This window comes from Nicotiana tabacum, chromosome 3, assembly GCF_000715075.1.
Source record: "Nicotiana tabacum cultivar K326 chromosome 3, ASM71507v2, whole genome shotgun sequence".
Taxonomy (NCBI): Eukaryota; Viridiplantae; Streptophyta; class Magnoliopsida; order Solanales; family Solanaceae; genus Nicotiana; species Nicotiana tabacum.
The window spans coordinates 162,151,277-162,173,226 of NC_134082.1; the positions used below are offsets into that span (position 1 = coordinate 162,151,277).

The 21,950-nt window shown below is 35.0% G+C and overlaps 1 protein-coding gene and 1 long non-coding RNA gene across 2 annotated transcripts; one reads left to right on the forward strand and one right to left on the reverse strand.

Moving 5' to 3' along the window:
• Nucleotides 1-7,390: 7,390 nt before the first annotated feature.
• LOC107815177 (patellin-4-like) lies at nucleotides 7,391-10,372 on the reverse strand. Its single transcript, XM_016640702.2, has 5 exons — nucleotides 10,245-10,372; nucleotides 8,569-9,616; nucleotides 8,205-8,329; nucleotides 7,930-8,074; nucleotides 7,391-7,820 (listed from the first exon to the last, which is right to left on the reverse strand). Exons 2-5 carry the CDS (start codon nucleotides 9,559-9,561, stop codon nucleotides 7,575-7,577), a joined length of 1,509 nt encoding a protein of 502 aa, XP_016496188.1. The 5' UTR covers nucleotides 9,562-9,616; nucleotides 10,245-10,372; the 3' UTR covers nucleotides 7,391-7,574.
• Nucleotides 10,373-15,820: 5,448 nt separating this feature from the next.
• Nucleotides 15,821-18,783, forward strand: LOC107824424 (uncharacterized). Its single transcript, XR_012704345.1, has 3 exons — nucleotides 15,821-15,984; nucleotides 17,245-17,431; nucleotides 18,341-18,783. It is a non-coding gene; the product is annotated as an uncharacterized LOC107824424 (long non-coding RNA).
• The last annotated feature ends 3,167 nt before the right edge of the window (nucleotides 18,784-21,950 follow it).

The following is a 21,950-nucleotide window of genomic DNA, read 5'->3' on the forward strand; positions in this document are numbered from 1 at the left end:
AAAATACCCTTATTAAATACGCGCCTAAAGACTATGCGTTGTCATACTTTTAGGTAGGACCGTGAAATTTACTAAACCGCCCATCCCTGGATCTAAGTATTTTTTTAAAAAAAAAAATAATAATAAGATTGGAGAACCCTGCAAATTTTTGTATTGTTTATATTTATTTATTTTTTAGCGAAATCCTCCCTTATTTTATGAATATCTTAAAATGACTACATTTTTTTTATTATTAAGTTTGTCTATAAATATAAATCAATCTCTACATACTTAAAAATAACATATTAAATACTGGTTTAAAATAAATATTAACGGAAAGTAATATTACTAAAATTCTAATTATAAATACAATGGAATTGTCAATTAATTTTTTTTAAAAGAAACTAATTATCCCATAGCCGGATTAAAATCATATTGTTAGATGACTTGAGCTATTGAAATTAATTATTTACAAATACTGGAAATTAGAAACAATCTTGATTACTAATCCGTATTTGTAAAAATTAATTAATTTAACCTTAACTAACCTTGTTTTAATTCAAATCATGTCCTAATACTTGATCTGCAAAATTAATTTAAATTCATGTTTTAACTAAATTTAGCTACATGATTTCGATTAACTTAATGTTGGTGATACTAAAACCCTTATAAATAGTGAACTTAATCAATTTTTTGCCAAAACTGATTTCATAAAGTTATTTTTTTACGTTATTTTCTTCTCATTCTAATTATTAGACAGTTTAATCAATAATAAACCTGCTTAAATATATACTACCTAATAATCAGGTTAAAGCAAAGCATTATTTAGTACATCGCTACAATATGTCTAGTTATGTAAAACGACGGCGATTTACAGAATAATAATACATAAAATAATCTAAATACAATTAATAAAAAAAGAAAAAAGCTAAATTAAAAATTTAAACTTCCATTCTTCATTTCAGCTTACAAAAGGCCAAAATTACAGTTGTGTACCTGGTATTGTCAATATAAGAAGAAGAAAGTCAGCCACGTAGTACGTAACACAGCAACAACAATAATAACCAGCAATCCAGTCAACAGAAATCCCAGTGACAGATTTGAAAATCAAAATAAAATCCAGAAACACCGACAACAAACAACGGACAGAAACCAAGGGAATTTTCAGATTTGAAAAGCTAATTAATGTTTAACCCTTAATTTCTAAACCCGTATATCAGAATATTTATCAGGTGTGTACTACTCTCTCTTCTAATTTTCAGCTCCTTTTTTATTTGTATTTTTTCTTTTCTTTTTTTTTTTCTTGAAAATTTTAATATTTTTCGGAATTTTTCTTTCTCTCTTAAATATTCAGCTCTTTTTTTTTCTCTCTCTCTCTATCTGTCCGTCCTCTCAAAATCTGATCAAGTCCTTCCTTTTATTAACATCTTTCAGCATTAAAAAAATTAAAACCCACTATCTTCCACTCATCCCTCTTTTAATCCCACTACCTATTGTTTTGTCCCCCACTTTATTAAACAAATACCCCATTATATCTTGTCCCCCATGCTTATATTAAACAAATGCATTATTCCCCACCATTATATCTTGTCCCCCCATTATTGATTATTTTAATATTATCTTAATTTTAATGGAAAGAACACTCAAAATAAATAATTATTCAGAATTTTAATTCCAAAAATACCCCTCTGCCCTTACTGAAATTACCATTTTACCCCTGAATGTACTGCAAATTATCAAACTACCCCCATCAGCTATAACCAATTCACCTAATTAATTTCAACCCAAAATACAACAAATATAACCAATTTCTAAACAAATTTTTAACAACAAATTCAAACTAAATGATGAACAACAAAGAAACAACTAAAATTATCTTGATTGAACAATATTTTTAACAACAAACAAACCTACTTTCAGATTCAACACCAACAAACATGTATATTCAGATTTCTAAATTCAATAATCATTTGAACTTAAAATTAAATCTAACAACATTACAACCAACAATTTCTATATTAAAACTAAACAAAATCATGAAGCAAACTGAAGAAATAATCAAAAATGATAATCAACAAACAAGAAGATCAAACTTATACTAATTTCGGATTCAAGAACAATCAAACAAAGTATGGACATAAATGAAAAGATTCATCAACAATAACAAGCAAGTTTTATTCAAATTCGAATTAAACTCGAATTAAGTTTAAACAAAACAAATAAACATATTCAAATCACTAAACTTCAAATAATCAATTGATCTTTTTAAATTAACTCCAACAAAATTATAACAAAGATACATGATTCAAAAAATTAAAAACCAAAACATAACTTCACATTAAATCACTGAATTAAAAACGAACTTTAAACAAAATGAACACGAATTTAATCTACAACAAACAACGGATTCAAGCGATTTAAACTAACATTCTTTTATATTAACATTAAATCCTTTTAAATTAATAAAACAAACTGAAAAATAATCAAAGGAATATTCAATTTAAATCTAGCAACATTATAATTAACTAATCAATTTATACCTAAAATAAACAAGAAAAATGAATGAAACAAACTGAAGAAAATAAAAAAAAACAATGAACATGAAGTTAATATCAAACATATTTGATTTCAAATCCGAAAAATATCAAACAAATTACAGACAGAAACGAAACTTAAACCAACTAACCGGATCAGAATGACGATGAACTCGAGCCAAGTCTGCCAATGACCTAACGGATCTCGACTTCAACGAAACCCACCTTCCTTTTAAACTCGACGAACTCAAAACGACAAACGACGACCTCGACGGATTGAAATTGAGGAACGACGAGCAGCAGCCATGAGAGCTCGAGCTCGAGCTATAATCAAACTGACGAGGATGAAGGGCGAAGCAGCAGCAGCAACGAAGCAGTTAGCAACGCTGCTCAACTGTAGCAGCAACACGAAACAGTAGTAGCGGCATGAATTCATGCTGTCGTCCGACATGGAAGCAGTAGTTCGTTGGAGCAGCAGCAGGTGGGCGAAGCAGCAATAGCAACGCTGCTCAACTGGTGGCAGCGACGATGCTCGTTTGGACGAAGCCATGGTCGAAGTCGGCAACCATGAAAGCTTGAGCTCGAGCTCGTTCATGGCTGCTCGGAGACGAAGAAACATCTAAGGTGGTCGACGATGCGACGGACTGTGTGTGACTGGCTGGACGGAGCAGCAGCTGCGCGATGACAGTAGGGTCGTTTGGTCGTTTGGACGAAGAACGAAGAAGAAGCAGCAGCCATGAACGGCTGCTGCATGTGTGTGTTTTCCATTGTGTATGTGTGTGTATGTGTTGACGTGTGTGTGTGTGAGAGTGTGACGGGGTGAGGGGGTGTGTGTGTGTGGAGATGGTGAAGAGGGTAGCCATTGATGGCTTGCTTGGAGCTTGAGGAAGAAGAAGGAAAGAGAGGGGGGGCTTCAACAGTGAAAGAAAAGATTGTTATGGTTTTTTTTTTGAAAGATAGGGAAATGGGGGTGTTGGGTTATGGACTGGGTCGACCCGGTTTGAAATGGACCGGATCGTTTGGGAAGATTGGGTCTCTTTGGGCCTATGACTTAAAATTGAAGAAAAGGCCCAATCTGATTTTCTTTGTATTTTTTGCTCTCTTTTCTTTTACTTCCTAATTAATAAAACTAAAATTCTAAATTAAATTATAAAATAAATTATCTTATAAAAAAAACTAATTAACTCTAAAAATAATTATCGCACATTTAGAGAGCAATTAACGACAAAATCGCACAAGTTAGACGTTTAAATGCTAAAAATGCAACGTACATTTATTTTTTTATAATTTCTCATTTTTGTAAAACAAAATTAAATAAATACTAAATGAAAATGCGACATATTTTATATTTTTATTAATTTAAACAAATAAACATGCACAGACAAAAATACAAATGATTATACAAAAATACCACAAAAATAAAAACATTGCACACAAAGGAAAATTGTTTTATTTTGAATTTTTGGGAGTGATTCTCATATAGGGCGAAAATCACGTACTCACACGGGTTATTAGCGGACTGAAGGTATACTATTGTAGCTGAGCAAGGTGACAGTCAGCGTTCACGGCACTGTATTTCTTCATTGATTCTAAATTCCATTCTGTATATTGCTGGTCTTGTATTAGTATTTAGATCTTTAGATGCTCGTGGCTTGTGACACCCCGATTTCGGATTGAGTCGAGATGGTTTCCATTATTCTATCATGTTTACTTCGCACTTGTGATTATATTATCTGCGAATTAGACTTATTCCTGCTAAGTAATTATAAAGAGATGTATTGTTTTGTTGTTGGCTGGCCTTGTCCGCACGAGAGGAGCCATCACGACCGGGTTGGGATTTTGGGTCGTGACACTTATATTGTTGTTATTTTATTATGCATTTTTATGGTACTAATATAATGTCTCCTGTTGCTTTTTTGAGCTGAGGGTCTCCTGGAAACAGCTTCTCTACCCTTCGGGGTAGGGGTAAGGTCTGCGTACATATTACCCTCCCCAGACCCCACTTGTGGGATTATACTGGGTCGATGTTGTTGTTGTTGTTGCTCTTCTAATTCTTGTGTTATTTTCCCTTAAATGGTACGTGAATTGTGTCCATAGCCGATGAATTTGGACTTTCTATCACATGTTTTTGTGGTAAGATGTTACAACTAGTATTTGATTTTGTGTTGAAGAGTATAATACGGACGCTATAGCATGTAAGTTTGTCAAAATGAGATGAAACTATGGGTGTTACAAGTTTTTCCTACTTCGATCCGTCATTACATATTTTCGCAAAAGGCGTGTATTAGAGGGATTAACAAGAGAATCATCTTAGGTATGTTAAGGCTATCTCTTCTTTCTTTTGGCATGATCCACCTAACGTTACGTAAACGTAATGCTATTTCATAAGTGGTTCTACTCTTAGCGGTTAAGGATGTCTATGTTATTCATTCCCGTAAAGTGATATTCAAGCATGTCTAAGTATGTATCTAGTTTCCTATTGAGGATTTGAGGTATTTGATAAAGATGTTAATGTTTATAATACAGTGATATATGCATCTTCATGCATATACATTTACCACCGAGCTACGGCCGGTTGGCAAGTCATGCATCTTCATTTACTATCGTGCTATGGCCGGTTGGGCAGCTATATATTTACCATCGTGCTATGGCAGGTTGGGCAGTCATGCATCTTCATTTACCATCATGCTACGGCCGCTTAGGCAGACATGTATTTACCACCGGGCTACGGTCGGTCGGACAGTTACTACCAGTTGGGCAGTTATGTATTATTATTTACCACCGGTTGGGCAGTCATACAATTACCACTGTGCAACGGCCGGTCGGGTGGTTACCACTAATCAGTTGGACGGTCATGCATCATACGATATGGATAATAGAAATAGTCTCAAAGTGAAGCATTATATATGTAAGTATGATAAGTATGCATATAAGGTGGCACTTCAGAGATTCAAGTTGATTCTTATATGTCTTTAATTAATGTTGACTTGTTGTTGCGTTTCAGTTCTGCCTTACATACTCAGTACATTATTCATACTGGCATCCTTTTATTGGGGACGCTACATTCATGCCTGCGGGTATAGATAATCAATTTGATGAGCCCTTATAGTAGACGAGGTCAGCATTCAGCGAAAGATCGGTAAGACTCCACCTCATTCGGAGTGCAGCCGAGTCTATGACTCATCGTGTCAGAGCTTTGCTACAGACTTATGGGTAGGCCAATACCCTGTCCCATTTGATGTCAAGTAATCTTAGAGGCTTTGTAGATACAGGTTTATTATGTACAGTATGTCAGAGGCCTTGACGGCCCATATGGGCCTTGAGTTCCTCAAATTTTCCCAGAAACTCCTCAACTGACCCTTTCTGTTGGAGTTTATTAAACTCTTCTATAACATCCTCCATCAAAGTCTCACCAAACCTAAGACACAATTCCGCCTTAAATCACTCCCAAATCACAACCCCTTTGATCACAGTTAAGGAATTAAACCACACTTCGGCTAAGCCATTCAAATAATAAAGAGCAACAGCTTCAACTTTAGAATTCTCAGCAGTCTTATACAAATTAAAATATCGATCGCATTTTGGAAGCCATACCTTGGGTTCCTTGCCTTCAAAACTAGGCAATTCCCATTTAGGAGGTGGGACTGAAAATCCAGCTTGTCTATTTGGCCTAGCCTCCTGCACGGGAAGAGGAAGCAACTCTCCTCCATTTAGTTTGTCCAATATCAATTCCAAGGTTTCTTGAACGCCCATTTTTGTCTGCTGTAAGTTCTGTTGCCCGGCAGTTAACCCAGCTAGCACCTCCTCGTGTTAAGTAATCTTGGCATCCATAGTTTGCATCCTCGTACCATCCACCATCGTTTAATCCACAGGTTGTAGGCTCGATGGCTCTGATACCAAATGTCAGGATCTCAATTGATTAATTAAGAAATTCACTCAAATTTTGGGACAATTTTCTGTTTATATTGAAATTGAAACAACGGCGATTACAAACTACTAAGCGAAATGAAAAAGAACTAAAGAAACTAAGCTAATCAGAATCTCATAGCTGGGTTATAGATCTGTAAAAGCAGAATTACAAGAGAAAGGAAGAGAAAGAGATGAAGAGAAGAGTGAGAGAATTGGAAAAATTCCCGTTGGTTCAAAAATCACCCTGCTCAACTAGTTTGTTGAGCTTTATAACAAACTCGTCCAGCTGGCAACATCTGAGCCCTTGAAGCATATTATAAAAATCAATCACGACCGTTGATTCAGTGTTAGTTATTCATGTACTTCTCCTCTCAGCTTCGAGCTCCCTTGGCTACATTTTCATTTATTTGCATTTCTCATGTCATGACAGTCAAGCCAGCCCACATAAAGCGACCCAAGACCCAAACTAACAAGGATAGTTTATCATGAAAGCCTGTATAAGCTGAACAAAAGGCATGCTCATAAAACCAATTCCGTACGTTTATCCGCTACACACACCAGGAAAAGATAATGTGATTGCCGATCTCTATTTATGAAATATTAATGCCTTGATTGATGTGTTAAATGCTAAGTTGGAAGGTTTTGGTCACATAAAATTTGTATGCTAGTGATTTTAATTTTGGCCGAGTCTTTAAGCGTTTTTGGTCGATTTGTATATACTTTAAGATTTATATGGTCATGGTATGGAACCAAGTCTTGTATTTTACTTCTTGTCACCCACAAACAGAAAAATATAACTCTTTAAATAGTAATAATAGAACGGATGATTATTATAATTTTGTTGATTCAATAGTTCATAGACATTGTAATTTAGGATATGCATCTTTTCTGAAAATTGCACCAATTGATAAAAGAGGTGAGGGTAAGCATCAGTGGACCATCCCAACTCAACACCAATAAAAAAGATGGGTTAAAAAATCCAGAGATCATGTTCCTTATAGGGAGAAAAATGAATAAATCAACATATACAATATGAATATTGGGCCAAAAGAATAATAAGATATGAACCACAAAAAAAGTTATACTGCTGGAAAAAAAAAAACTGAAATAAAACTCTATCTTCATCTTCACTCAAAACAGATATTTGTGATCTTAAATTGCTGATTTCTTGATCTTGTGTCGGTAAAACGCCTTTTTCTTCTTGCTAGAAGTGTTCTTAATTGTCAGCACAATCTTTCCCGCTTCATTGTTCTTGAATGTGTTGCGAATTGACGAGCTCAACTTCTTCTCCTTCTGAATTATAATTGTGTAAGAATTTTCATCCTCTGGCACAAATTCTTCCTTATAGCTCACTTCCCCGCCCACAATGGTAACATCCCAGGTAAATGTACTTCCCACCTGACATAATTTTAATAGAAATTTAAGTGCCAAAAGAAATGCAGCATCACCATATATAGAAGGGAAAGATAAAGTCTCAACATAACCAACATTTCATTCCCAAAGTTACCTCTGCTGCAGGTATTTCAATGGTTTCAGTTGATCCAGCTTTAAGGAGCATTTCTGAAGCTTCACAGTCCGAGACTGAAAACTCAAAGTCATTCTCCCTCTTGAGTCCACCATATTGAATTGGGATTTCTTGGATTGGAATGTACCTGCTCAACCCAAACAGTTCAGCAGTAGCAACCAATGGACTAAAAAATAAAACTTTCGCATTCAGGGACTAAAAGTGCTACTTAAACTGAACTCGTTAGAAGTTTAAAGAATTGGAAATAAGGAGCTTACTTGAGCAAGGTCTCAGTGACCTTGGCAGGACGAGCAAAAACAAATTTGCTTTTGGTTCTTTGAGTTAGGAAAGGAGAGAGCAATGACTGGAAAGCATAATACCAAAATGGAACATTGATGAATATCTGAAGAAGACAAACAGGTGAAATGGTCAGACCAATACACATAAGATTTATAGTAATATTTTCATTAGCAATTTATATTTTCACAACCTATATTAATGTACTATTTTTGGAGGATCCGACACGTAACAATAATTTCAGAGAGTCCGACCAACATAGTTCACAGTTATATATGCTTGCACTTTATTCTAAGAACTCACTAACTGAAAGTAAAAACAAGGAAAATAAAACAGAATACTCACATTTTTGGCAACAAATTCAGGATAGTTATCCTGAAGAAGATCAACAGCCTGTTTTGTAGCAACCCTGACCTCTTTCTTGGAAGGTCCAGGGGAGTTCTTCAGATCATTAATCTGAAGCAGTGAACTGACACCTCCAGCCTTGAAATCAAGCTGTTGAATACCCTTCTCCATTAACTGCACTCTCCATCTCAAGAACTGCTTACGCTTCTCCTCCGTCCCGAATGTCTTGCTATACAGCTCTTGATCATCCAAAACTCCAAAAATGTTGTAACAAATAGGGTGGCCTTGGTTATCAGTTCCACTCATGTAAGCAGTTGGAGCAAGATCTGACCCTAAATCTTCATCCAAGATTGATTGGATCTTAAAATCCTTCCTCCATTGGAGTGTTTTTTTGAGCATTTCGAAAGATTCATTCACTTTGTAATCCCTTGCTCTCAAGAATTTCAAAAGAACCACATTGGTTCTCTCATCCCCTTTGCTAGGCAATAGTGGTACCCCCCAAATGGAGATCACTTTATCCACTCCATCAACATCTAAATCAGCCCCCTCCTCCTCACTCTCTTTCTCCTCTTTATTCTCGCCATTTGTATCGCAATTTTCCTCATTCTTTGTCTCTTCCTCTTCTACTTTCTCCTCAACCTTGTTCTCATCATCTTTCTTTTCTTCCTCCTCACCTGATGGTGATTTCTCTGGAGACTTTTTGGTGGCACTCTCTTCTTTTTTGAAGAGAGTGTTACCAAGAATGGCCTCCTCGAGTTTTGATTTGAGATCATTCAAAGCCTTCTTTTCATTCTCCTTGAGATCAGAGAGAAAGTTGCTCTCTTCTCTATAAGAAGAGCTCTTCTCTATTGCCTTTGGTTTGGTCTCCTCCTCCTCTTCTTCTTTTACTTTCTCATTCTCAACCTCCTCAACAATCTTCTTAGCCTCTAATTCTTCTTTTGGAACAACTACCTCAGCTACTTGAGTTGCCTCAGATTGTACCTCTACTGTCATGTTTGATTGATAAATAACACAAAGTATTGGATCTTGGCAGTCACCTCCTAAACAGCTGAAAATTAAAGAAAGTGTGAGAAAATTTGGGACCCCAATCAAATGCCCTAAAAATAGCCAAAAAAGTACTCATAATACAACAACTATGTCTCGGTCCCAAACAAGTTGGGATTGGCTATATAAATCCTGACTAATCATGTTCCCCATTTAAATCCATCTCAAGCTAAATGCTATAAAATAAAAATACTAGAAGTTCTCAATATCTCCTACTAGCATAAGAATCTCTAACAAGGTGTAGTTGAAATTTGTGGGAAATACTCCTCTGTAAAGTCCCAACAAAAAACAAAAACTTATTCATGATGGTAGAAAATGGCATTTTTTATGACAATCTAGCTGAATCTCGTCAACAACCTTCTAAACCACTGTAAAAGATAAAGAAAATGTCACAAATTTTTCTTACTACAAATTGTTCTAAAAAACAAAGAAGCAGCTCCTGTGATTTCATTCAGAAGCAGAAAATTGAAACGTGACATGATAATTTCCTACTCCCTACTGTAAACATATCCGTTTAACAAATCAGCAAATTCAACAACAAATAGTGAGAAAAAACTGTAAATTGAAAAGGAAAAAATGACTAGCAAACTTCTGATAATTAAGGGAAAAGAAAGAGAGAAGTTAAAATTCACCTTAGGGACTTGAATGAGCTGCTCTCTGTCAATTCTCACAATGGCTCTGTCGAGGTATTTGGGATGAGAAGCGAAGAGGGGTTTTCCAACGGTTATATATTTTTTTGAAAATCTCAAAGTATGCGTGGGGCCCAAAACGGTCAATTTAATTTGTTGGGTGACACCGCACCGCAGACCGCATGGCATGTTAGAGCCGTTGGAGGATTCTTTTTTCCTAGGCTGTATTCCAGCAAACGTTGCTTGTCTTAATCATTTCTATGGTCGGTCCCACAACCAACATTTTATTCGTAAACGCTTAATCATTTGACTTGGTCCAAGTCCCACATTTATTTAAGAAACTAGGTTAAAATTTTAGTCAATTTATAGGAGATGTCAAACATATGTATTAAATAACAACAGTATTCCTTTTGAAGCATTCATAAAAGAGAGCATAAACAATAAGTATTCTTTTTCTCCTAACAGTACAATTATTGTCTATAATGCCGATGTTATACTTTGTTAGTTTTGAACTTTCTCCTCTTTCATTTCTCTTTCTATTTCTTCCATGCTTTCCCATTCCATACATGTATTATTGTCGTACCCCTTAAGCTTTTATCGATTTCTAAAAGCAAAAAATTTCATAAGCTAAGGACTATTTTTCGTATTTTCCTTTTTTTTTTTTTTGTAGTATGACTATTTATTGAGGTTAACATCCAGCCTTATTCGCAGTTGGCCACTGTATCTTTACATGGCCAAATGAGGTATTTTACATGACAAAACTATACAAAGTTATGCTTATACCATTTTTCTAACATAGGGTTTGAGTAGATTTTCCGAATGATAAACACTTGACGCCAAGAAAATTTATTAATAGAAGATGGATCAGAATAGAGGAAAGGCAATTTCTAAATCTTCAGGTCATTAGCTATATTATAAGAAGAATAATGCAAAGGCAAAAGTTGCGAATCAACAAAGATACAACGGAGAGCGAAAGGAGTTTGCATAAGCTAAATAATACTCAAAACAATCACGGACATATTAAAGTACTAAATCCTTTCTTAGAGTTGTCGCATTCAACTCCATCGATCTTCCTCACACTTTGAACGGATAAGTATCACGAATGAGAGATCGATCCCGCTATCCACCATCCTAAAAAGGAATTCAAAGACAACAGAAAAATATTAAAGTAATGAACCGACAAAATCACTAAAGAGAGAAGGGCGAAGAAATTGGAGGAGGAAAATCTTAGTAGTGGAAACTCATGAATTAAAATATTAAAGAAGCTAATAATATATGCTATGAGAATTTTTATTTTTTTTTTGATTAAATATTTAAGTAACACAAATATAAGGAATAGAATCATGAGATTCTGAACATAAACATAAATTACAATGCAAGCATCAGAGAGGGAAAAAAAACTTCTTACAAAAAGGACTTTAAATAGGAGGGAGGAGAAACAAAACAGTACTTAAAAAAGTAAAATTTTCACATGTGAACGTCTGGGAGTCTATTCTCTTATAAGGTAATTACACCTTATAATATTTTTCCAGTATAAAATATAAATTTTTTGAATAAAGATTATAAAATTTTAATCAACCAAAGGGAATAAATTTTACTTGATCAAATTGAAGCAAATTATAACTCTAAACAGAGGCGGATTTACCATGTGAAACATGGTTCACGTGAACCCGTGGTCCTCGGGTTAAAGTATGGATATGATGTACATAATTTGGAAAAGATAGATATATATACTTGATGGAACCCATGGTCAAAAGAGACTAAGTGGTGCACTGGTTTTGGTCTCTTATTTCCAATAACCTAAGGTCAGGGGATCAAATCTCTTACCAACTTTTTGGTTTAATTTTTTTTTTAAAAAGTAATAGTGAACCCATCCTTCAAACATCCTGGATCCGCCTCTGACTTTAAAGACTGTAAGTAGAATTTATGAAATTATATGTTGTTCCGATGAAGCGAAGCAAATGCAATTCCCCTAATTGCCAGAGAGTACATATATATTTTCACTCTACAAACAAAGCCTAAGCTGAAGATCAGAAAAGAAGAACGCTTGAAAGAAAAACCTAAGTAATTTGATGAAGTAACTATGATTATACGCTCAAACTATGAAGAGAAACATAGTTAAAGATCATAAGTCATAAAATGAGAAAATGATACACATATAAACAACAAAATATAAAAAAAAATGAAAAAACTCATGGTCACCATAACTTTTTATGTATTTACAACAGTAAAATTTAGAAATTATATCTCCGTCGAAGAATATATGACTGTTTTATTGTGAATACTACTATTAACTGCACACTACTCAATTTTGAACTCAACAGAGGTGATAGGCATATAAATAGTATATTAGAGGGCAAACAAAAGCAAGTAAATATCATAATTAAGATATTTACCAACTACAATAAACACGGTGAGCAAGTGTAAGATCAGTATTTGTGTAGCTTGGGAGATTGAGCAAGCAATAAGGACAATTGTCCAACCACCTGCATGAAAAAGAGAATCCAACTTTGATAAAAGATCATCCACACAAGGAACTCCTAGAGAAAAAACAAAAGGTGGACATGGGAAAGGAAAATAAAATAAAATTAATGGCTAATGCATTCTGAGCAATATCTAGGAATCTGCTCATAAAAAATGAGAACTAAAAAGTTAGGTGTTAAGAAATATGCAATTCTTGTCATAAACACACTTCCAAAATAAATCAATATAGTTTAACTAAATAAGGGATTTTAAGAACAAAATAAAACAACACATGAAGTTAAAAAAGGTAAATATATTTTCCTTTAGGCAATTTAATATATTTTACATTGTAGCAATATCTATCGTGCTGTAAATTATCGATGAATATCAAAAATAAAAGACCATTTTTTACGTATATATAAATAACTTCTCAGCCACAACTCTAGTTAATTTTTCTTCTTCTTGGGATCTAGTAGCCAAAGCCCCATTCAATATCATGGTGTTCAATGCCACACCAAGAATTTGATTAAAAGAAAATTTACGTGTACGTTTTTTCCTTTTTCTTCACTCAACTAAATTTCTCACAGTATATGATTTTATATAAACTATACAGAGTCATTCTTTATATTACCACTATAAATATCCAAATCAGCTACGCACATAAAATGGTCTACATATATAAAACAATAGGTACATGCCTCGACACATAAATAAGACAGGAGAATAATGAAAGTAAATTTAAATGAGTTAAAGATATTATGTCATCGGTATACTACCACATAATATCTTTACCTAATAAGTTACTGGTAATACGGTAATCCTCCATATTGTCTCCAAAATCATATGCCGTTTCATATACATCCTCGCTATCATTAACAAAAAGTATGTCTGATATCTGATTCACAACTAAGACATTAAGCTAAGTTGTGGAAATCTGCTGGTGGCTTTAAAACCATTGTAGAAGAGAATAGGCTGGCATTATCTCGATACATATCAGATGACTTCCATAGTATAATCTTTCATCATAAAGAAATTAAATGCAGGTTAGCTGCTATAATTACTAAAAAATCATATAAAATGACGCCAAGTTATTTAAAGATCAAATCTGAGCTGTATAATCTAAAAATGTAAGAAAAATAATAAGTAGTTAATAATTAACAAAGTCAAATACTAAATTGACTTGAAAGGAATTTTAGAGGGATTCAAATGTTAACTGTGTCCAAGCAGCAAAATTACAACAATCACATTACACTATTGTTCTTGACAAATAGAGTTGAATATATTAGCTTTCAAGTCCTGGTTCACATTCAAATAAGCATTGAAAGATTTATCAAGAGACCATGAGTGCAACAATAATAGGTTTCTCAGTTTATAGTTTGGTTCTTGATGATAAATGTTGCACTTAAGAACTTTAAAAAGTTTGGTTTAAGATGCTTGATCAGATATCTGCACATAATACAGGAAGAAACATAAATGAGTATTACTACAGTTTTGGGGCTTAACTTAAAAAAAAATGAAAAAGCATGAACCACATTATTCCTTGTCAAATAAATCCGATGGGGGAAAAACTCGACAATAAGTACTACCGCATGGAAAAAATTAAATTGATAGAGTAGGGGTCGGGTTAGTTCGGATTTTACAATTACCAAACCAAACCAATTTTTTCGGGTTATTAAATCTAAAGACCAAACCAAACCAATAAAACTCGGGTTTTTCAATCTCGATTTTTCTCGGGTTTTTTCGGTTTTTTTTCGATAAAATCTTCGTATAACAAAACATATAACGTATGCTCAAAATACTTCTTTAATCCTAGTAAGATACAACTATATAAAGTATTTTCAAGAAAATAATAAAAAATATGAGATGTGTCATGGCATTATCCTAAAATATTCAACAATAAAGACAATAAAATTATATAATATAAATATTGCTAATTAAAAAAGTCATAATAAAAACAAACATAATCTAAAAGTACTAAGTCATGCTAAAATAAATAGACTAATATAACAATGTCGAGTTTGTGAATGAAGATGTATTTTAAGCTTTTCGCCAGAAAAATTCCTCGATTTGAATGATTTCATCCTTCTAACTACTAGTTGCACACATTCTCATCTTACCAAAATCAAACCGTTATTGCAAATTTCTGGTTGTTATATTCAAGTGGAGTATTGGCCGCCTATCACTTATCATAATCTTAACTAGATTGACGTTAGGGTATTGAAAATGAAATAGAACTATGATAAATGAATATGATGATAAATTCATAGTCAACTAATCTTAGAATGGCCGTAATTTCATATTCATTCTGGTAATGATAGAGTTTAGTGGCACATGATTTTAATGAGATTTAATATTTCAAGGGAAAGTTTTAACTACTGGAAACTCCAAGAGTATGTGGATAACTGAGTATGCATCAAGATATCATGAGCATAACAGAATGAACGAAAACATAACCAAACCCGCGTGAAATAAATTGCCGTTATTTAGTTGCCTTTAGATGTTAATTCTTTTAAGAGTCTAATATAATGTGCAAAATATACGATAGTTAATCACTAATAGTTGCAGTTAAATAAAGTGCCATGTGGTAAATATTTATTAGTCAGATGTAAACACCCGGTGCGGGTAAATTTTTATCTTTGTAAATTAGAGAGATGTTCGAGTTAGTAACCTTTGTTTATACAACAACAACGACCCAGTGTAATCCCACTAGTGAGGTTTGGGGAGGGTAATGTGTACGCAGACCTTACCCCTACCCCGAGGGCAGAGATGCTGTTTCCAGGAGACCCTCGACTCAAGAAGACGACAAGATTGGTAACCTTTGTTTATATGTTAGAATATTTTTCTTTTCTTGGTTTCTTCCAAATTTTTTCTTGTGAAACTGGATTTATCATGGAATATTCTATATTACTACTGCTAATTACTCTGCTACTTAATTAAGAGACAATTTGTGTGAGAAAATTTGATATTCTATATATATATATATATATATATATATATATATATATATATATATATATATATATATAATTGAAGGCCATTAGCCCGGTGACGTGGCAATCTTAGCGAGCAGGATTTGCATTTATCTTTTCCTACATTTTTTCTCATTTTTTCCTTGACTTCAACCGTGAAAAAAATAAATGATGACATATTGACACCGCTTGAGAAACACCACCGTCTCTTTCTACGGCTGTTTAGTCCCTAAATTGATAATGAAAAAGCCCACCATGGAGAGACATCAAATACACATATTGATTCTTTCTTCTCTCTTCCATGAGAAAAGGTTATTTTCTCATCTTTTATCATGAAATTTTCATGTATTCCTGACTTCTAATTTTGATAAACTTCGCATTGTACCCTTCTGTGTATTTGCTTTATAATTCATCAAGAGTTGATCCAACTGTCGAAAATCCATTTATGATACTATCAAAATTGCAGCACCGGTAATCTGAATTTGAGATTCATTTCATACACTGAAGTTGGTAACTTTCTTCTTTTTACCAAAAAAAAAAAAACTCTTCGATCGAAAACTAAAAGGTGCATTTCTCTTGAAACTTCTGATCCAAAATTTCTTCTTCAAATCTGATATTGTTAACTTTTTATTTTTATTGTGTTGCTTCACCGTTGTTGAACTTATTGGTTTACTCTTTTCTCTGCTAATCTCTCTATTCTTTGAATGAACATTAAGACTCAGAGCAAAGGCAAAATGAGGGAAGAAATACACTATTTAGCCTCTTTATTTAATCTTTCTATACTTTCCTCATATGCATTTTCATTTCATCTGTCCTAATTACTTAATTCTGGGGGGAAACGAACATGATATGCTTATTTTGGCGCCCATGATGTGTTCGACACAATGACCACACAGAAAAATTGCCCACTGCTTCTGTAAATGATGCTAACAAGTGCCCAGTTATTTAATTAACAGTGGTGGGCCAGTAACTCTTTCGGAAGAAATCTTTAGCATCTATGCCTTTTTTGCTTATATTACCCTCATTTTATTTAATAAAAAAGGATTTAGTAAAAAGAAAAAAAAATTACGATAAACTAACGAAACCTAAATAAAAAAAAAGGAGCAAATCTTAAAAGACCATGTTAACAAGTGAATGTTTGCGGCATGTAAAATTTACACCCTTTCAATTTAACAAGTGAATGTTTTTGCTGAATATATATATTTTAAATGGGTATGCTTATGGAACAAAAGATCATGAATAATTGGGGATGAAGGCCGAGAATAATTTAGACTATTTATCAATTGCATCTTCTTGTTTTCCATCTATGGTTGAAGTAACTTCCCTATAAATTAAGTGTTAAAAGTACATTCTTTATCATTGTTTGCTATTTATCTATTTAGGTGCTATCTATTTTTTCGTTTTACAATCAATAATATGAGAAATTGATTACGCCAGCTATATTTTGTGGTGTTGTGAATGTTCCTTAATGCTTGACGAAAAAGAATAATCATAATGTCGCAGCTTTTTAGTACGACCATACTATTGACACTTGCCAAAAATGAATACCCATATAGATGGATTTTTGACAGATAAAAGAAGTCCTCACATGGTGAAAGAAGCTCATGATAAGAATATCAAAAATTGTGGGATCTATTATCATATGACAATGCCTTAGAAAGCAGCATTGTTGTTGCAACAACACCTCAACTGTAGAGAGGCAACAGAAAATCATCTTCTTGCAAACACAAATCATGTCAATTCCATCTCAAATGCAGGGTAATCTTGCTATTACACCTTCCTTCTACTTCAGAAATATGTTAGAATATCGAATCTTCTATTTATTTCTTTCCTCATACATCATATATATGAATATAACAATGTTTGATTTTCGTAAGATGAGGATGTGTGCAACTAGTAGTTAGAAGGATGAAATCATTCAAATCGAGGAATTTTTCTGGCAAAAAGCTTAAAATACATCTTCATTCACAAACTCGACAAGCAATATAAGGAAGTCTAGAGCGCAACTTTGATTATGTAATTGGCCATTTTAGCCAACAAAGCATTCAAGAGTTTCCTACAAAAGTTTTATTAGCCTACAAAAGCAATCAAGGATTTTCTTGAATGTGTAAGTTACGTTCTACCATCAAAATTCAAAAGATAAGCTTATCTTTCCAAATGTTTCAAAATACTAGTGTCAAATCATTCAACACGAAAAATTCCAACCAAGTTGTAGGTTTGGAGTTGCAATCAAGAAATAAAAAACAGAAGAAAGAATGATCCATAGCTTTAGAACATACCAAAACGCTAGAAGAATGGACGGTGACGGCAGCCCTAACTATTGTAATTGTTACGCTACTGACTTCCCTTCTTTTTTTTAATTTTTGGTTCTTACTTTATTAAATTATGCCTCTAGACCTTAGTATGTCTTGTGTGGTTAATTTAACTAAATTGAGTGTAAGCAGCCGGTGTAGGTAAATTTTAACCATTTATAGCTTGTTTGGTGGTGCTTTTTTTGGCCAAAAGTGTTCTTTTTGTTACCAAAGTATTTCTTTTCACAGTTAAGATATTTGACCACGCTTTCAGACGGAACAAAAATACTTTTAAGTAGAAGTAGAAGTAATTTTTGAAAAGTAGAAAAAGTAGTTTCTCCCCAAAAGTATTTTTTTAAAAGTATTTTTTGTATAGGATAAAGTTGGTTTATATTAAATGATCGAATGGTAGCGTGACGCGTGGAACCGAAGACAGGCAGAAGATAAATCGAGTAATAGCCAGTACCGGGAACAACAGCTGTAATTGGCATCAGATAGACTCCGAAGGAAGCACAATCAACGGGAGTGGATCGAATGTTTGTCACCAGATGGCAATCAATGAAGAATATTCCCTAGCATTAAATGGGAAGTCATTGCAAAGAATATTTGCATTCATAGTCTGCCGTTACATATTCATCAATGGCCCATTGACCCATTTATTGTCATTTAAGAGGGGCTTGATCCTAAGATCTTGTTTCCCTAGGTATAGCTATAAATAGCAGTTTCAATAGCCATTGTAAAGCGACGAAATCCTTGGCAAAACTTATGCTACATTTCATTCTCAAGCTCAAATAAAATAACTTTATTATTTGTTCTTTATATTGTTCTTATCTCTATCCTTGGAGGAATTGCCTTCGGAGCCAAGCTTGTCATTTCCCTTGATTCTAACTGCTAAGTCTTACTTTTAATATTATTTCATTATCATTTTTGGATCAAATCAATTCTCTTATCTATAAACCACGTAACAAATTCAACTGTACTGTTTTACGGTAAATAATTTTTGAGAAAAATATACTTAGAAGCACTTTTTAAAAGTTTGGTCAAACATCAATTGCCGCTCAAAAGTATTTTTCAAATTAATTAGACAATCTGCTTCCCACCAAAAATATGTTTTTGAAAAGCACTTTTTTAAAAAAAATACTTTTTGAAATAAGTTGATTTTAGAAGCATGGCCAAACAAGCTATTATAATAAGTACCATGGCGTGGACATCATCTCTTATTCAAAACGAGGGATGGGGTGTTGCAAAAGCACTTCTAATACTAAAACGTAAATCACTCTTATGAAATTATAAAGTCACTGTATGGGTCTAAATTTGGCAACCACGACCATTATCGAGTAGGACAAGGAACGAGGCTATCATGATAACCCGTCTGATGGCCGTCGTGGTGAAAGGTAACGACTGAGGGCGATCAGTTGATGCATAACGTCCATGACAGTGTAAATTTAGTGGGAGACAGTAAGAATATGCTTTTCGAATATTCTCTATGTTGTACTTTTTAGGGTTTTTTGGGAGATTGTCCCTTATAAATAGGAAGGGTGAGTAAAGAAGAGGGGGACGGGAGAAAAAAGACAAGAATACTTTGTAAAAGAATCATCTGAGAGTGAATGCAAAAGCAGTCTTGTTCATCTAAGAAAGATCCTAAGATTCCTCAATCATCTCATACTTGTTCACTCCTACACCGATTGCACCTGTTAGGATTCTCTTGTGCATTTAAGTCTTCACATTTATGATCATTTATTCGAATTGAACATACTTATTACATAGTTCATCTTGCTTACTCTTTCCACCATTTGATCTAGATTTTATTGTGCTTGACTAAGATTGACCTCGTCATTATCATTAGTTGTTTTAATCAGAAAGGTTTTGACATGTTTTGGTCAAACAATTTGGCGTCGTTTGTGGGGACATCTTTGGTTTAGATTTCAGTTTCATCTAGATCTTAGAAAGGGATAGTCACCTCTTCCTAGCTTTGCACAAACTAACAATGGCAGGAAAAAGAGATGCAAGGCTAAAAGCAATAGCAGGTGTCACAACCAACATCTTAAACACCATCAACGAAGACAACAGGGAAGATAACGAAAGCGTGACACTAAACACCACACCCAGGGAAGACATTTCACCTCCCCCGCACGAAAGTATAACTGCTTCGCACGAGAAGGAAGCCTCCACGTCTGCAACAAGAGAGGCACCACCGGTAGTAAGAAGACTACTGTAAGAGTGTCTAACAAGCACTCTGAACAACATACTTGATAAACCCGCTCGAAGGGATGATAGAGACATTGCATACGTAGATGTCACGACGATCGCTGACGAACAAGACATCCCCGCACAGGTAACACTCACATTACTGTTGGTACAGGTGATGATACGCTCGCAGCCGTTCTAAAGAAAATGGAGGAAATGGAAAATGAGAATAAGACACTCAGTGACCAGATGAAGGATCACCAAGAAAGGGTCGACAAAATACCAGGTGCCCCAAAGTTGTTCCCAAAACGGGACGTTGGTCGATTCATCGAGCAACCATACAATGAGGAAGCAGCCCCCCATGCCATTCCAAAAACCTTCAAAATTCCACCGTACCTGAAGATATATGACGGTACTACCAACCTAGAAGATCATATCATCCACTACGTCACAGCCGTAAAAGGTAACTATCTTTCGAAAGAGCAGGTGCCATCGGTGTTACTGAAAAAAAATTGGTGAAACCTTAACAAGGGGAGCCCTGACCCGGTACTCACAACTACCGGCACGTTCAATAGCAACGTTCGAAGAAATGGCGGACAAGTTTGTCACCGCTCATGCAGAAGCCAAAAAGGCGGAAGTCAGGGTAAACGACATATTTATCGTTAGGCAGATGCACGGCGAGGGACTCAGGGACTTCTTAGCTCGGTTTAACAGGGTGAGAATGAGCTTGCCAAACATGTCAGAGGGAATAGCGGTAGCGGCCTTCCAGAATAGGTTAAACCGAAATGGGTCGAGAGCGACCAGAAAATTGTTAAACAAGCTCATAAAATAACCTCCAACCGCTTGGGAAGAAATCCACAACGCCTACTGCGCCAAGGTAAGAGCCGATGAAAATGACCTCAACGGTCTAATCCAACGGTTGACGTCAGTTCAAGCTGAAGCAAGGAAAGGTCATCGCAAAGACGGTGGAAGAGATCAGTTGGGATCCCGTCTCGGCCAAGAAAGGTATCAGCCCTACATCTGGACATCTATCCTACCTCTTCCGCGGCATACGGATGCTCCTTCTCGACTTGCTGTGCCACACCGACACGAGAAAGGTATGCCCCCACTCTTATCTGCTCACAATTTCTGTGCCTCTCCTTTAGAAATAGTGTACGCACTAGAGAAACTCGGTACAAAGGTGCAACGGCCAAAAAATATGAAGTTCGACCCAAGCACTCAGAAGTTGAACGCTCTCTACGAATTCCACCAGGAAAGGGGTCATAAAACCGAAGATTGCATAGGGATGCGGCAAGAGGTCGTGAGAATGCTAAATTAGGGACACCTGAAAGAAATGCTTAGTAATCGAGGACGGGCTAACTTTGCCCGCGAACGCGAACAACCCCAGGGACCTCCAAAACCACCCTCTCCCGCTCGCACTATACAGATGATCATCGGCGGAGGCAATGATACAACAATCAACCATGTAAAGTTCGCCACCACACATAAACTCAAACGGTCGATCACTTACGAACGGTATGATGACCTCGAAAATAGTATCGTCTTCGATAAATCAGATACCGACAGTTTGTCTTTCCCTCACTATGATGCTCTTTTTATCACTTTACATATTGCAGATACGGATGTAAAAAGAATAATGGTAGATGACGGAAGAGGCGCGTGCATTATCCATCCTCGAGTCCTCGTACAGATGAGATTCGAAGATAAAATAATACCGCATTGCATAACACTAACAGGTTTTAATAATGCAGTCGAGCGAACTTCTAGAGAGATAGTGCTACCCGTCCTAGCCGGAGGGG

What these genes read in the sequence shown, in the direction of transcription:
- LOC107815177 (XM_016640702.2), bottom strand. Translation starts at nt 9,561, where the DNA reads ATGACAGTAGAGGTACAATCTGAGGCAACTCAAGTAGCTGAGGTAGTT. An exon ending in CTGAATTTGTTGCCAAAAAT is followed by an intron (nt 8,330 to 8,568) that starts GTGAGTATTCTG and finishes TGTCTTCTTCAG; the next exon opens with ATATTCATCAATGTTCCATT. An exon ending in GTCACTGAGACCTTGCTCAA is followed by an intron (nt 8,075 to 8,204) that starts GTAAGCTCCTTA and finishes TGGGTTGAGCAG; the next exon opens with GTACATTCCAATCCAAGAAA.